The sequence below is a fragment of the Balaenoptera ricei genome, chromosome 1 (assembly GCF_028023285.1).
Source record: "Balaenoptera ricei isolate mBalRic1 chromosome 1, mBalRic1.hap2, whole genome shotgun sequence".
Lineage (NCBI taxonomy): Eukaryota > Metazoa > Chordata > Mammalia > Artiodactyla > Balaenopteridae > Balaenoptera > Balaenoptera ricei.
In genome coordinates, this window is record NC_082639.1 from 18,366,597 (window position 1) to 18,383,355 (window position 16,759).

Genomic DNA, 16,759 nt, shown 5'->3' on the forward strand with positions numbered 1-16,759 from the left:
TTCCACATCCTCTGCTATAAAGACATCATGAATAATTAATGGCATTGAAGAGGACAGCCATCTGCTAGTTAGCAAAACAGCTCTCAAAGTACCTAAGAACTGAGACTCAGGAGACCCGATTTCTATCCTGAGCCCCCAACTTGCTGGGTGAGCTTGTGCCAGTCACTTCCCTTCTCCAGTCTTCCCTCACTTGTTAAGTGAGACAGGACAAGGCTCTTCTTTGCACCCAATGGATGTGGGGCTCCCCTCCCCCCCTTCCCCAGCCTGAGCTGGGTATTCTCCCATCTCCCTTTTAAGGGAATAATAAGCAAGTTTGCTTTTCCCAAGCTCCAAGACATTTAGTCCCCCTAAATTCAGTCTTGTGAGAGTGTTAGCACTTAAGGAATCAAATTACATAAGTGTTTAAAAACCGTTTATTATGCAAAATGTTAACTTTTATAAAAAGTTTAATATACATCGCATGGTTACAGAAAGTCACCTTCCTGCAAAAAAGGTACAAAAGCTAAATACTCTATTATAGAGTTCATAATCAGGGCAACAGAGCCTTTCTCCAAGGAGACCAGAAGACCAGCTCTACCGCTGCCTTGCCAGAGTTTGGAGAGCAGCCAGCCCCGCCCCCCATACACCTCCACACACTGAAAGACAGTCTTTAAACTTGGGGGTGGGGTGAGGGCTGGGGGAGGTTGCCCAGCTGGTGCCCAGAGCTAGCTCTGGCTCTTTAGGCCACCCAAGTTCACAGTCCTTCGCTCCCGGGCGCAGGTCCAGCCTCGAGGCAGGGGTTTGGGGAAGTCAAGTGGGCAGGGCGAGGTTGGGGCCCATCCATGCCCTCGGGCTTCCGGCCGTAGAGGGTCCCGGGTCCCAGGCGGAACGGGCGCCAACACCTGCGTTCTGGGCGGGGGAGGAAAGAAGACCAGGGAGCCGTCAGTTTCCGCCGAGCGCGCCGAGGCGGGGGCCGGCCGCAGACTGGCCGGCGCCAAGGAGGAAACTTGGTCTCTACCTCCAGCTGATAACTCCGCGCCCCTCGCTGCCCCCATCCAGTTGGCGCCAAAGGACCACAGGCGGAGCTTGCACCATCCCTCCCTCTTGGAATTAACACTAGCTGGGAGGGGGCTGAGGAAAACACGGATCCTTTAAGGACTCCAAGCTACAAACAGACTGGCTATTTTATTTAGTCGGACCCGCGCCTTTCTCGCGTCTTTGGCCACTAGGGAAGGCAGGGACACCGTGTGTTTAAGGTTGAAACGAACACTGGATGGGAATTGGTTCCGTCATTCATTTGATGTGACCACGGTCAAGTCACTTTCACCTCTCTGGACTCGGTTTCCCTAAACCGAGGGAGCGCGGGAATCCCTTAAAAGGCCTACCAACTCCAGGATTTGCCGTTTAAGCACTAGCTGCCCCTCTTCCCCGCCCCCGGGAGAAGGCGTGGATACTCACCTGGCGGCACCAGGACGTCCAGGTCAGTGGCAGAAGCTCCTTTGGTCGTTGGAGATCACAAGTTCCGGAGCAAGCTCGGCTGTCTGAGAGAAGGAAAACGGGAGAGTTACGCACGGCGCTAGGAAGTTCTAGGGGTCCCGCAGCATCCCAGCCCTGGAGCTCAGCCCCGCCCCTGCTCCAAGCACGCCCACGCGCACCTGGATGGGAAGATGCGGGCCGTCTGGGGGTCCAGGAGCGGGCTCGGCCAGAACCACCTGCAGGTCGAGGATGTAGTCGATGACGCGCTGCAGGATTTCCACCTGGCTAAGCTGAGTGCCTCGCGGGACTCCGGGTACCAGTTCCCGCAGACGCGAGTAGCAGTGGTTCATGTCGTCAAGCAGGCTCAGCGGCTCCTCAGCTGCCGGGCTCTTGCCGCGGCCCCGCGCGATGGCCAGGCTGCGTTCCGACAGGCAGCACACCGCCTCGTAGCAGCCGCGAACCGGGCTCAGCGCCTTCATACTGAGGAATGAGGTTGGAAGTGCCGAAAGAAGCAAAAACCCAAAGAATCTCTTGAGCAGCTAGCAACGCGCGCTCTCACGGAGGTCCGCAGTTATAGAGCCCGCCTGGAAGACACGCCCCTTTATGCAAAACAGCCCGCCTTGGCCCCGCCTCCGTCGACCCTGGGCGTTCACAGCCCGGGTAAATTGCAAACAGGCTTCCTCTGGCGGGTCTGACGCCGAATACCGCGGAGCCGCGGATTCAAAGAATGAGGAAGCGCTGATACAGAGGAGAGGCGGGCCTCTTTGCCAGAAAGGATTTAAAAAATCTCTTAAAACCATTAACTTTAAGAATTTGCCTTTTCCTGGCAGCGCCCCAGATCTTAGAGAGCTCCCCTGCCCCCTGCCAGTCCACCCACAGCCCAACACTGGTTCGAACTTCGAACTCACAGTCCTCCGAGGTCGTAAATCCCCGAACAGCAAAGAAGCTTTTTTTTTTTGGTAAGCAAAAGATTTTTCAAGGGAAACTTGTAAGGAATTAGTGCCGCCTTGTTCCCCAATTTGCTGTTCGTCTGACCTCCAGACTCACTGGCGTCAGGAATTATCTTGTGACCAGAGGGGAAAAAAATTAATTGCGGTGAAGCTGAGGTTACAATGAAGAAAACAGATTTGGGCTAGGCGCTGAGATTGCAGAAGGAGGAGGGGAAGGGGGTTTGAGCAAAGAACACTATTTATTTGAGCAACAGGGGGAAAGAAAAAAAAAAAAAGAAGAAGAAAGCAGCCTGAATCGTGCTTTTTGCATGGGGAAGGAAGAGAGCTCCCATTCTCGGGCCCCATGCACTCCATAAGGAGCCAAATATATGCCCAGTTATATTTTGGAAGCGAGTTTGATTAGAATTTTGGACAGGGTTTTGAATTGGGGTGCAGAAGGGATGATTTCTAAATAACCTTTTTAGGAGCTCCCGTTAGGTCAGCAAATCTCTTTTAACTCTCACTTCTCCCTTCCCCCATTCTCCACACACCTCTATGCGGAAAACAATAGTTTGGTAATTTCATCACTCTATTGTCTATCCCTCTGCTATGGAAGGGCAGGCCACCTGGACTGGATTATTCTTAGCCTTGCTGAAATGGCTCCAGCTCTATCTGAGAGCCCAGGAAAGGGACCACGGGACAGGCAAGTAAGCCCCGTATCGCAACGGGACATTGCATTCAGTATTCTTTGCTTGTCATCTTGTCATTTCCAAGGACTTTTGGGAATCTGCAGCCTCAGAATGCTGGTTTCCATCATGGAACTGGCCAGGTGGGATCCCCCAATGGTTGCTTCCTTAATCAGTCAGTTGGTAAATATTTATGGAGTCGCTTCACACAAAACAGTGGCTCCTGCTCTCAAGAATCTCACAATTTGGGGAGACAAGATTAACACAGGAAACAATTAAGAGTTCTATAGTATGTGGCACTGATTAACAGGACAATGGGAGCTCAGAGCTAGGACAGTCTCAAAATAGTCATAGTAAAAAGGACACTGGACTGGGAATTAGGAGTCCTAGATTGAACATACCAGCCTTCCCAATAATTTGTCATGTGATCTTGAACAAGACCAGGTACCCTGGCCTTAGTTGCCTTGTGAACAAAATGGGGAAATGGTGCTAAGTGATTATTTAAAATCCTTTCCAGCTCTAGAAGTCTAATGCTTTATGAAATTTGGACAGGCAGGTGTGGGATGGTAAAGGGTACAGAAAGGAGTTATAAAATATTTCCAAGGTCACACCCCAAGTAATGGTAGAGCCAGCCCTGAATCCTTGTTCTTTGCTGTCATACCACAGGACTCTGTGTCCCAAGAAAGAGTCGAAAGACTTCTTCCTGAAATATAAATGTTTTCCAGGACAGCCTCGTTGGTATAAGAAAATATCCCATGAATGGACAGATCAGTCTATATAGGCTACAGATGTCAAGTGAAGAGCATGCCAGCTATTTGGTCTTGGGAAGGGAATATGGTGGCTATGCGGACTCCTGAATGACCAAATAGAAAACACTTTTCTGTCACGCAGACTTCCGTGGTTTGTGAAAAATAGTCAAGCCCAGGTTCTGGAAAATATCACGGCCTTCAGAGCTAGGCAGATTTATGTTCAAATTCCCATCCTTTTTTACTAATAATGTGAACTTTGGGTAAGTCACCTCTGTGCCTCAATTTTCCAGTTTATAAAATGGAGCTAACTAGACCTACCTCATTCCTTCAACAAATAATTACTAAACGCCTCTTCTCTGCAAGGCGCTTGACATACTGTCTCCCTCACATCCATTAGTCTCCTTGGTGCCCGAGGACCCAGCAAGTGGCCGGTTGAGTGGTCTGTGCTCAGTTCACAGGACCACACAGATTCCTCTCTCTCCTTTTCCCTCCCCCATTACTACCCACTGCTGCCTCAGGCTTGTGCAGCCATTTGCAAAGCACCTTCACATTATCTCCCCAGAAGCTTTCAGGCTGAAATGCCCATGAGCTCGGTGACATAGGCAGGAGAGGGATGCCGGGATCAGCAAGCAGAATTCTGTCCTGGTCATGTCAGTAACTTGCAATGTGGCCTTGGAAGAATTTCTTTCCTTCCTGGGCTTCATTTTCTGTAAAATTGAGGGAGGGAGGAACAAATGACCTCTAAGGGTACTCTCCAATGTAAGATTCTAATTCTGAAAGAAATGGGTTACGGTTGAGAACACTGAATAAAGTTTGAGCCCAAAAGACTTCTTTTTCCCAACAGCGGACTGGAGGGCTAGCTCAGGCCTTCTGCAACTTGTTTAGCGGTGGTGGGGCCTCAGTCTCTTATTCCAAATGCCTCTGAACTTTCTGTTCCCAGTTCTGCTCCTTTTACCAGCTTTTTCCCCCCTCTTGCATTTTTTATTTTTATGAAAGGATGTCATTAAGGCTTTTGTCTGCGCTGTTTTTGTTTCAGAACTTTTCTCACAATCCTATTTTTTGTTGAGGAATCCGCTCCTTTGCCCAGCTGTGGGTCCCGGTCCCACAGCTGTGTTGATCTAAGACTCAGCCCCAGACAGCCTGGCGCCAGGGTGGGACGTCATGCGTTCACACAGGGATGCGTGTCCCAGGCAACCTTTCCTCGGGCAGTCACCGGCCGGCGACTGCCGTCCCCACCAATGAGCGTCCGACACCCGAGAAAGGGGAGGGGTCTGCGCCGCCCCGACCCGCAAGCGGCTTGTGAATTGCAGATGCTGAGAACTTGATAACGTTCCTTGAATTGGGGCCCTTTAAAGTCTTTTTTCCTTCTATCTCTTTTAGTTCTTTCTTTTCTTTCTTTTGTTTATTCTCTTTCTTGCCACCTTTTGCCTTTATCTGTATATGTTTATAAGTTTTCGTCTTCTTCCTTTTTTAACTATCTCCTCCCAGTGTCAGGAATCATTTTGTAAGCATTTCCAGGAACTGAATCTTTCTTTGCCAAAATAAAAAAAAAAAAAAAAAAAAGAAGAAAAGGAAAAAAAAGTCAGTGTTGTGCTCTCTGATTTTTTTAAGAGTTGGCAGAACTATTAAGTTATACTGCTTTTTCTTTAAAATTTTGAAAAGTGGTCGGGGGTCTCTGAGCTGTCGATTTCAAAGCCAAAATAATGATGATGAGAATTGCAGATGTCTTTTTGCCTAAACTGAGCTTCTATCTATTTGTCTACCTTTCTATTTTTTGCCATTAATGTTGAAAGTGGGGATCAAGGGAACTTCCAAATCTTGCCCAAGGTTACTCTGGATGTCAGTTGCTGACCTGTAGTCAGGACCCAGACCTCCCGCTCATTTGGCTTCCTGTGCATTCTGCCCTCTAACTCTCCTTAGCATTAGGGTGGTCTGCTGTAGTCTCAGGACATCCCCAGATGCTGCATTTTTTAATGCGTACCTGTTTGCTCACAAAGTACATGTAAAGGTGTGCGGAGGACGTCCCAGCCATACACTTAGAACATACCCCTTCTCCTCCCCCAAGCAAGGCTAGACCTCAAACTACTGCTTGAGACTCATGTGATACAAGAAGAGCATGGGGAATTCAGAATCAAGGCTCAAACCCTTGGATGGACTACTTATTCTTCCCTCTGCCTCAGTTGTCTCCTTGTAAAATGGGGTGAAAAATAATATCCACCGACCTTATTTACAGCTGGGAGGATCAAGAGGACAAGGGATGGAAAGTGCCGTAGGAACCAATTAGTTATTTTCATGTGCTATGATGTGATGTAGCCCCTGGTGAGTGAGATAGGTGGTACCAAGCGAGCTTAATGGTTCCTGCTGAGTCTGGTCTCAGGAACATGTGAAATACTGCGAAGGGGACTATGGAACATCTGGATCTAAGGCATGAGTCCTTATAGGAATGGGGATTTCAGGGGCCTCCAAGATGAGCTACTCTACAGTTCAAAGGACTTGGTGCCGCCACTGCCACCGCCACCACCATCATCATCATCCTTCATTGAATCTTAACTATTTGCCAAGTCCCACTTGCCTTCTCATACATTATCTCATTGACCCATTTTACGCACCAGGAGACTGAGGCTCAGAGAGGTTAATGTGCTTGCCCACGGTCATCATGCTAATAAGTTGCAGATCCAAGATTTGCACCCAGGTCTGCCTGTCTCAAAACTTCTATCCTTCTGTGTTTATGCTTTTCCTTCTGCCCTTTCAAGGGACCTCCTAGGAAGGTAGTTTGGACCTGAGAGGGTTTTATTCCACCGTATAGAGAAAAGCAAGGGGGGGCATGCATTAGGTTGGAAGACAGACACTAAGGTATTAGGAAATGTCTTCTAAGTAGAGAGACTCAGAGAGCATTGGAAATTTCTTGGAAATGTGAAGCTTTTTTTCCCCCCTAAAAAACCTTCCTGTCCATGCTTTCAGGGATGTTTATTCTTAAACAAAGTGCAGGCTGACTACTCCTGTTTTTAGGAGTCAACTTGGGAGTTGAGTTTCCTCCCTCTCTCCTTCTTTCAACCCAAAGCCAGCCTAGCTTGGTCCAGCCATACCACCCTGAAGTTAACTAACCCCTTATGTCAGCAGGTAGGCAGTGACCATGGGATGTCCAGGGGCTGGCTTGGCATCTGGGGTGTGTGTGGGTGGACAACCACAGGAAAGTAGGAAGAGAGTTTGTTTTCTGAGAACCTATCTTGTGCTGCTGCTTTATAAATTCTGTCTTATATAATCTTCTCTAGAGTCTTTGAGGGTAGATATCGTGACAAAGGTACTGAGGTCAAAGAGATCTGTCCACAGAGCTAGCAGGCACAAAACTACAAAAATCAAAATTTGAACTCAAGCCTGTGACTCAAACATTGATGCATACAAGGATGGAGACAAACATTCAAACTGCACACAGCGCCTAGACACACAAGGACTAGTTTCCTCACCCTAGCATTTCTAGGCTAATGAGGACAGACAGGGACAACCTCATTTCCCTGTTAAGAAAAGTTTGGAACTTCTAGACTTTGGAGAGCATCAGTAAGTTATGTAGGAGTTTAACTCTGATTTAACAAATAGCAAAAGGCAAAGAATATGTTGCAGAGGTTTTGCTATTTCCAAAGCACTTTCATTCATGGTTTCATTGAACACTTCCAACCACCATATGGGGCTTATAGCTCACCTGCTTTGTAATCATGTCATATCTGTCTTCCTGGTCTCAGTATCCCTCACAGTGCCTGGCACAGAGTGGGCAATTAGTAAAGATGTACTGAATTAAGTTCCACCCCAGTAATCACTTTTGGGAGACCACTTAGGGGATGTTCTTTGTCGCAGACAGAGGCTGACAGTTGGATTTGGGCTCCCACTAATGGGGTTCAGGAAAGGCTTTAGAAAGATGATGGAATCCAAGGCAAGAAAAGATGAAGGCAAAAAAAAAAGGCCTTGAAAAGCAACATTCACCCTGCTCAGATACTGTCTTGTGTTGGCCTAGATCCCAGCAGCAGTTCAAAAGCTGCGAGGGTAGGTATGGGAGGGATCCCGCCTGCAGACAGAGCTGACCCTGTCAGAGAGGAAAAGTCTCCCCCACGCCCAATGGGGCACTGAGGTGGAAATGCAGGGGTGCCAGAAAGCAGAGGCAGAGGCTGCAGCTCAGAGAGAGCCTCCTGCCGGCCAAAGCCACCCTTGACTGTCATCATTACAGCAGCCTACGCATCAGCAGGCTCATAAGGGATAACTTTTGCCAAGTGCCAACAACGAGTCAGGCATCTTTATATTATCTCTCTCAACCCTCGTATGGATTGAAGCTCAGAGTGGTGAGGTGACTTGCCCAAGGTCACACAGCTGTTGGGAGGCAGAGCAGGGCTGCCTGAGTCCAGAGCTTGTGCTTTGAAGCATGAGCCAGGCTACCAACTGGAGGGAGAAAGGAAGCAAATGCTGGAGAATGGGGGCCTGTCTTAAGGAGAAATTGGGGTTGGAAGGAGAAGGAAATTCATATCGGAAAACCATTTTGTTCAACAGAGCTTTATGGCGTTAGGCTGTGTGTGTGTGTGTGTGTGTGTGTGTGTGTGTGTGTGTCTGAGTAAGTGGGTTGTTCTCTGAATGTGTGTTCCTCCCTGTGTGTTGTTGGCCTCTCTCTGGCTGTGGGACCCTTCCTGAGGGTTGTGTGTCTGTGTCCCTGGTGAGAGTGAGAGTGTGTGTGTGTGTGTGTCTCCCTGATTGTTGCTTAAATGTGTGGTGTGTCTCCCAGAGTTCTCGTGGCCCCCTGCCTGAGTATACGACCTCCTCCGGGTGTGCAGCCTTCTCCCCATCTGCCCTTTCAACGAGTGTCCATCTTCCCCCAATCTCCGGCCCTGGTGCAGAACACGGCCAAGAGGACAATGGGCTTGCGCGCCCGGGTGGCCTTTTTCTCCACCCCCTCAGCCCCTGCGACCCTCCCGCCCGCACCCCGCGACCCAGCTGCCCCCACTCCGGCCCGTCGTCCTGCCCAGGCCGTCCGCGCCCGCGCCCGCGCCCCTGCGCCCCACCCCTGCCCGGCTCGACCTCCGGGCCCTCCGCGCCCGCGCTCCGGCCCCGGGCCCCGTAGGCCCCACCCCGGCGGCCCCAGGCGCGCAGCTGCGGGACACACAATCGCCGGCGCCCCCGCCCGGCCCTCCGCGCAGCCCCTTGCCCAACAAAAGCCGCTTTCTTTCCCCACAACAGATTAAAGACCAGGAGGGGGTGAAAAATAGTTTCTCCGGCCCTGGTGGGGGAGGGGCGCGGGAAAAGCCGGGGCTTTGGGGCTCTTTGATGGCAAGTGTGTGGGAAACCCGGAGGAATGTGGCTGCTCGGACCGCCGCGGCGGGGAGAGGCGCCGGGAGGAGGGCCCGCCCCCCGGGACCCCCGCGGCCAGGGCACCTCAGATCGCTGCGCGTCTCCCCTCGCGCTCTCCTTGTCCCCCCTCCTACTCTCCCCCATCGCGCCCCTGCTCCTTCGATCTCTCCCTCAAATTCTAGTTTCTCTATCTTCTCTCTACTTTCCCTTATTCTAATTTTCCTTTTCAGGCGTCCCTTTTTAATCTCCACCTCCTTTTTCACTTTTTCTTATTTCTCGTCTCTTCGTCTCTCGCTCCGTGCCTTTCTCTTGATCTAAACATCCATCCTTTCCCTTCTCTTTGTCTTGGACACACTCTCTGCCCCTTTGTGTCCCTGTTTCTCTGTTTCTTGGCGGCTCCTTCTCTGTGCCTCTGGCTAGGTCCCTCCTGGGTTGGCTCATAGGAATGGTTCTGGGTTTAGTACGTCTCTGGTCGCCCTTTCTCCTGCCTGTTTGGAGAGGCTGGGAAGAGGGAACAGGGATGTGGGCAGTCTGTTTATACATCCCTCTCCCTACACACGTGTGAGTGGAGATGGGAGCTGGCAGGGGAAGTCTGGGGGAGCCCAGAAGATGGCAGAGAGGAGATTTGGGGAGGCCTGGCCTGCTGGACCCAGGTGGAGTAGGAATAGGAGCTCTTGGAGGCTTCCAAGGGTTCAGCATTATTTTCGGCTCAGTTTAATTCAGTCTGTGAAAGGAATTCCTGGCCCAGGACCGGATGGTGGCCTTGGGACCCTGATGGGAAATGGGTTGGGTCTCCTGGCCCCCTCCTCTCTAGTCTTTGGGACAGACTTGGGAGAGGAAGGGGGCTGCTTCAAGACAAAAGGCTTCCAGGTGGCTGGGGGCAGGGGCCTTCCATGTAAAGACAGTGAGGTACATGCAAGACACAGCCTGGGAGCCTAGAAACCGGGCTTTTGCATTTGGCTCTCCCACTCGCTGACAACCCTGGACAAATCTTCTCCTTTTTGGGCATCAGGTTCCCCACCTGCCAAATGAGATATTTAGATCAGTGGTCTTCCACCTTTTACTACACCCACAGATCCCAAGATCTGATTTATTCCAAATGCATTGTTTATATTAATTAATCTGCTTTCTCATTTTGTATTTATGAAAGGCAAGCATTCAGTCAGAGTTTCTGATTAGCATGATTCATTACCATGCAGAGCTGTTCTAATTCCAGCCAAAGGCACCCCAGGAGACCCCCAAAGCCCTTGGTGCTTTAGTAGTCTGTGCAGCAAAATTCGATGGAAGACTATGGGCTTTGGAGGCAGACAACTTGGATTTGAATCCTGAGTCTGCTAGTGTCCAGCTGTGTGACTTTGGGGGAGGTCACACCCTCCCTCTGTATCCTTATCTGTAAAAAGGAGATATTCATAATATCAACCCCACAGGATTGCGCTGAGCATTATGTCAGATAACAGATACAACAGTGTAAGAAATTAGGTGCTCAATAAATAGCAGCTGTTAGGATGTTGATGCTCTTTACCAATGCTGTCCAGTAGAACTAGACTTTAGCCGCAGACGTGAGCCACATGTGTAATTTAAGGTTTTCTAGAAGCTACATTTTTAAAAAGTGAGAACAAGTGAAATTAATTTCAATAATGTATTTTACCTAACCCATATACCCCAAATACTATTTGAACATGTAATTAATACAAAAAAACTATTAATTTTATATTATTTTCATACTAAGCCCTCAAAATCTGGTGTATATTTTATAATTCAGCACACCTTAGTTCAGACTAGCCACATTTCAGGTGTTCAACAGCCCGTAGACAGCACTGGTCTACTTAGTTAGAAAGTCAAGATAGACCTTGGAGAGGAAAGGACACCTGAGTTGAGTCTTGAAAGCCAAGTGGGATTTTAATACTCAAAGAGAAGGCAGGAGGAAGGCAGGGGGGAGAGGGCAGAGAATGGTATGAGCAGAGGTGCTGATCAGCTTGGCTGGGCAGAAGCTAGAGGGTAAAGTGAATGCTGGCCAAGATTGGACAGGTAGATGGAGGTGGGGGTGTGGAGAGCCTTGAATGCCAGGCTAAGAGCATATAGGATGTGGGCATTAATACTGCAGAGTGACTGCCTCTTGGAGATCCACTTTCTTTTCAGGGAAGGAGGCAGCAGTACTGTGGTTTCTAGCACTACAGCTGATTCTATTAAGACCTCTATTAATACTAGCTATCATTTATTGAAGATTCAGGCACAATGCTAAGCATTTCATGTTAATTATCTCATTTAATTCTCTCAACAAATCCTCATACATTACTGATGGGAATGTAAAACTTTGAAACACTGTTTGGCAGTTTCTTAAAAAGTTAAATATAAATTGACCATATGACTTAGCAATTCTATTAGGTATTTACCCAAGAGAAGTGAAAATATATGTCTACTCAAAACCTTGTAGGGGGATAGTCATAGCAGCATTGTTCATTGTAGCCCCAAACTGGAAACAACCCAAATGTCTATCTGATGAATGCATAAATAAAATGTAGTATTGTCATATGATGGAATATTATTCAGCAATAAAAAGGAACAAACTAGGGAATTCCCTGGCAGTTCAGTGGTTAGGACTCAGTGCTTTCACTGTCTTGGGTCTGAGTTCAATTTCTGGTCTGGGAACTAAGATCCCGCAAGCGATGTGGCGTGGCCCAAAAAAAAAAAAAAAAAAAGGAACAAACTACTGATGTATACAATCCATAGATGGACCTCAAAAATATTAGACTAAGTGGAAGGAGCAAGGCACAAAGGACCACATATTGTATAATTCCATTTACATGAAATTTCCAGAAAAGGTAAATTTATAGAGATAGAATGTAGATTAGTGGTTGCCTAAGGCTGAAAAGAGAAAGGGGAGTGGCTGCTAATGGGTACAGGGGTTTTTTTGGAGGGGTGATGAAAATGTTCTAAGACTGATGTGGTGATGATTGTGCAATTCTTTAAATATGCTAATAATCACTTAATTGTATACTTAAAGCAGGTAAATATTATGGTATATAAATTATACCTCAATAAAGCGCTTTTAAAAAAGAAAAGCATCCCCAAAACATTTGCGATAGATACTATGGCTATCCCATTTCACATATGTGGAAACCTCAGAAAGGTGAATCCCACGGCTACTCAGCTAGGAAGTGGAAAAGCCAGGTTTGAAACCTACAAGGCTGTGCTCTTGATCGGTGGGCACTCCCACTTCCTGAAGTTGGCTTGGGCAGTGCCCTCCATCTTTCCAGGGCATTTAACTCCCATGTTTGGTGCCAGACATGTTTTCAAGCTGCAACAACTGCTCCTTAGATGACGAGGGTCAGGGGGGAGGCAGCAGAGGGCCTGGGGTGGATTTGGGACACTGGGAGAGCCTCCTTCGTGAGAAAGCTCAGGCAGCAGCTGGGCCGGGGTCATCCACGGCAACCCCCATGCTCTGACACCCCTTCCCCAACCCTGTATCCCTCCCAGGGGAGAGAGGAACTTGGCTCCAAAGCTGAGGCCAGAATGTGAGCCAGAGACCTGACCTGACCCCCACCTTAGAATCTACTGGATCGGGGGCTATGACAGGGGAGGGGCTGTCCCCAAACCAAACTAACAAACTGAAATCCAACTGCCCCACTCAGCCCTGTTATTTTATGATCACACCATATAATCACACCATAGGACAAGCTTGAATTGAAAGTCGTGGGAACTGGAATCTTGATATCCTGGTTCAAGCCTCTATCTTCTCTCTGTCCAAACTCAATGTCCTTGAGCAACTTGCTTACGTTCTCCAGGCCTCAGTTTCCTTATCTATGAAATGGAGACAATGATATTCCCTTGAGAGTGTGGTTGTAAGAATTTGGGGGACCAGAGGTTAAATTCACTTCATTTTAGATCACCTACATTACATGTCTTAAGTTGTTATGGTTTTAATAATTGCCCCACTCAAAATAAACAAGGTTAAAAGAGAATAGTAAAAATAGTTAATAATAAGAGTCAGTATTTTTGGACACTGACTTTGTGCTGTTTCAAGTGCTTTACAGGCATTCACTCATTAATCTTCATAACAACCCATGAAATTGGTATTATTACCCCCATTTTACAGATGTGGAAACTGAGGCTCAGAGAGGTTAAGCACATTGACTCAAGGTCACCAGTGTGGAAGGGGCAAGCTGACTGACTCTAGAGTCTTAGCTTTTTGCCATTCAGAATGCAATAGAATAGAACTTAAGACACCAGTCTGATTTACTGAGTCCCGGTGTGTGAGGATAAGGAAAAGCAGCAGTTAAGATGATGGATCCAGGGGACTTACCTGGTGGCGCAGTGGTTAGGAATCCACCTGCCAATGCAGGGGACACGGGTTCGATCCCTGGTCTGGGAAGATCCCACATGCCGCGGAGCAACTAAGTCCGTGCGCCACAACTACTGAGCCTGCTATCTAGAGCCCGCGAGCCACAACTGCTGAGCCTGCATGCCACAACTACTGAAGCCTGCGCACCTAGAGCCCGTGCTCCGCAGCAAGAGAAGCCACCGCAATGAGAAGCCCGCACACCTCAGTGAAGAGTAGCCCCCGCTTGCCGCAACTAGAGAAAGCCCGCGATCAGCAACGAAGACCCAACACAACCAAAAATAAATAAATTAATTACAAATTTAAAAAGACGATGGATCCAAAGTAATTGGCCAAATTTATTAACATTTATTCACATTTCCATTTCTTCCTGCAGTGAGGTCACACATCCCATCTTCACGAAAGTGCAGTAGAGTCTCCATGACAGCTGCATTCATGTTTTTACCTTTAACGTAAACTATTGTAGTTTAAAATATTTTAAAATGAATAAAAGGATTTCACGTCAATGTTTTAAATAGGTAGCACTTTCACCTGGTTCAAAATTCAAAAATCTTTCATGAAAAGCCTCCTCCTCACCCCACCCCTGCCATGCCCCAGCCCACCGGTCTCCACACAGCCAGCCAGTATCGCTAGTGCCTTCAGGGGGAAGGGAAGAACTGATACCTTTTGAAATTAGAAAGGGTCTGCTTGATTTGTTCTGAAGCCACAAGGCATAAAGCCTACCTCAGCCTGGTTGATTTCTTCAGGTCTGCCTCTGTCTGATTTCCTGTACCCTTTGATGCACCACTGCTTCCTGCAGGTGATGGTTGGTCTCTTAGGGAAATGGTTGGTCCCTTCTCCCTCTAAACTTTCCCCCGAGGCACCCGCTGCAGTATCTGCTATGCTCCTGACCACGTTCCCTCCCACCTCCAGACCCAGCTGGTTCCTCATCCCCCAGAGCCTGCAGAGCCTGTAAATGCCAGAGAACATCTCTTCATCTCATCACGGTTGACCGGGTGGAGCTGAATTCAGAGGTCACACCTGGGTGGCCTCAGGCCAAATCTAGCCCACAAAAAAAATTTTTTGGCCTGCCCAGTGATTTCAAAATTGGAAAACTTCACCTGAAAAATCTAATTTTCCAGCTTGAAATATTGGCAGATCCAGCCACACTGAACCTCTATTCATGCATGAATGATGAGATCATCTGGGGCTGAGTAAGTGCCCCCTGTAGAAGGGATGTGTACTCTCTGGGTAGTCATGGTCTCCACCACTCCCTGTTGGTTAATGTGGTAGACAGATTAATGGCCGCTTCGAAGGTATCCACATCCTAGAAAAGGGAACCCTCCTACACCGTCGGTGGGAATGTAAGTTAGTGTAGCCACTGTGGAACAGTATTGAGGTTCCTCAGAAAACTAAAAATTGAGTTACCATATGATCCAGCAATCCCACTCCTGGGCATATATCCAGACAAAACTCTAATCCAAAAAGGTACATGCACCCCTATGTTCATAGCAGCACTATTCGCAATAGCCAAGACATGGAAACAACCTAAATATCCATCGACAGATGAATGGATCAAGAAGATGTGGTATATATATACAATGGAATACTACTCAGCCATAAAAAAAGAACAAAATAATGACATTTGCAGCAATGTGGGTGCGACTAGAGATTATCATACTAAGTGAAGTAAGAACAAGAAAGACAAATACCATATGATATCACTTATACGTGGAATCTATAATATGACACAAATGAACTTATCTACGAAATAGAAACAGACACAGATATAGAGAACAGACTTGGGGTTGCCAAGGGGGCGGGGGTTGGAGGAGGGGTGGATTGGGAGGCTGGGATTAGCAGATGTAAGCTATTATATATGGAATGGATAAACAACAAGGTCCTACTGTATAGCACAGAAAACTATATTGAGTATCTTATGATAAACCATAATGGAAAAGAATATAAAAAAAAGAATGTGTATATATGTATAACTGAATCACTTTGCTGTATAGCAGAAATTAACACAACATTGTAAATCAACTATACTTCAATAAAAAAAGAAGGCATCCACCTCCTAATCCCTGGAACATGAATATGTTATGTGAATATGTTACATTACATGGCAAGTGGGAGTCAAGTTTGCAGATGGAGTTAAGGTTGTTAATCAGCTGATCTTAAATTAGGGAGGTTGTCCTGGATTTTTTATTGCGTCCAATGTAATCACAAGGGTCCTTAAAAAGTGGAAGAGGGAGACAGAAGAAGAGAGTCAGAGATGTAACAATGGAAGTAGGGTCAGAGAGGTGTCATGTTGCTTGCTTTGAAAATGGAGGAAGAGGTCACAGAACAAGGAATGTCAGCAGCCTCTAGAAGCTGGAAAAAGCAAAGAAATGGATGCTCCTCTAGAGCCTCCAGAAAGAAACACAGCCCTGTAGACACCTTGATTTTGTCCCAGTGAGATCTTTGTCGAGCTTCTAATCTACAGAACTGTAAGATAATAAATTTGTGTCATTTTAAGCCACTAAATTGTAGTAATTTGTTATAGCAATAAGAGGCAACTAATACAGTTTATATGGGGGGGGGGTTCTCTTAGGTCTCTGGGGATGGGGGAGTGGGGCACAGCAGGCAAGGGCTGTTGTAAGTATGTAAGACACTTAGCTTAAGATGCTCAAGAAATGGCACCTAACAACTCCTGAACCCGTGAGCCACAACTACTGAAGCCTGATCACCTAGAGCCCGTGCTCCGCAACAAGAGAAGCCACCGCAAGGAGAAGCCCGCGCACCGCAACGAAGAGTAGCCCCCGCTCGCTGCAACTAGAGAAAAGCCCACACGCAGCAGCGAAGACCCAACGCAGCCAAAAAATAAATAAATAAAATTGATTCTTAAAAAAAAAAAAAGAAATGCCATCGATTGTTATAAGGAATAGGCTTGTCAGGTGGGCTCAGCAGAGGGGAGATGTGGGGGGTTCTTGCTTTGGCTTTTCCTCTGTCTGCTCTCATAACACTCCTCTGCCTGGTTTCCTTCCCAGAGCCCACGGCTCGCTGAGAGAGCAGCTAGGTCTTGGAGGATGTGCATGGTGAACACTCAGAGAGTTAGCAGGTGTCAGCAGCCAGTGGAGCCATCTGATTCCTGATTGAGGACAGGGTTAGAGGGTCAAAGCAGAAAAGCAAGGACTAGGCCCCTGGCTGGGTAAAGCGGCCATCGGAGCTGCAGGTGGGAGGATCAGTAGCAGGCCCTGAAGTGGGGTGCAAGGTGGGACAGGGCACAGAGTTGGTCCGGGCTGGAGGCCTGTTCGA

General features: G+C 47.8%; 1 protein-coding gene across 1 annotated transcript; it reads right to left on the reverse strand.

Moving 5' to 3' along the window:
- Positions 1-395: 395 nt before the first annotated feature.
- Positions 396-2,016, reverse strand: ID3 (inhibitor of DNA binding 3). Its single transcript, XM_059895611.1, has 3 exons — positions 1,635-2,016; positions 1,438-1,520; positions 396-888 (listed from the first exon to the last, which is right to left on the reverse strand). Exons 1-2 carry the CDS (start codon positions 1,932-1,934, stop codon positions 1,461-1,463), a joined length of 360 nt encoding a protein of 119 aa, XP_059751594.1. The 5' UTR covers positions 1,935-2,016; the 3' UTR covers positions 396-888; positions 1,438-1,460.
- Between the last annotated feature and the right edge of the window lie 14,743 nt (positions 2,017-16,759).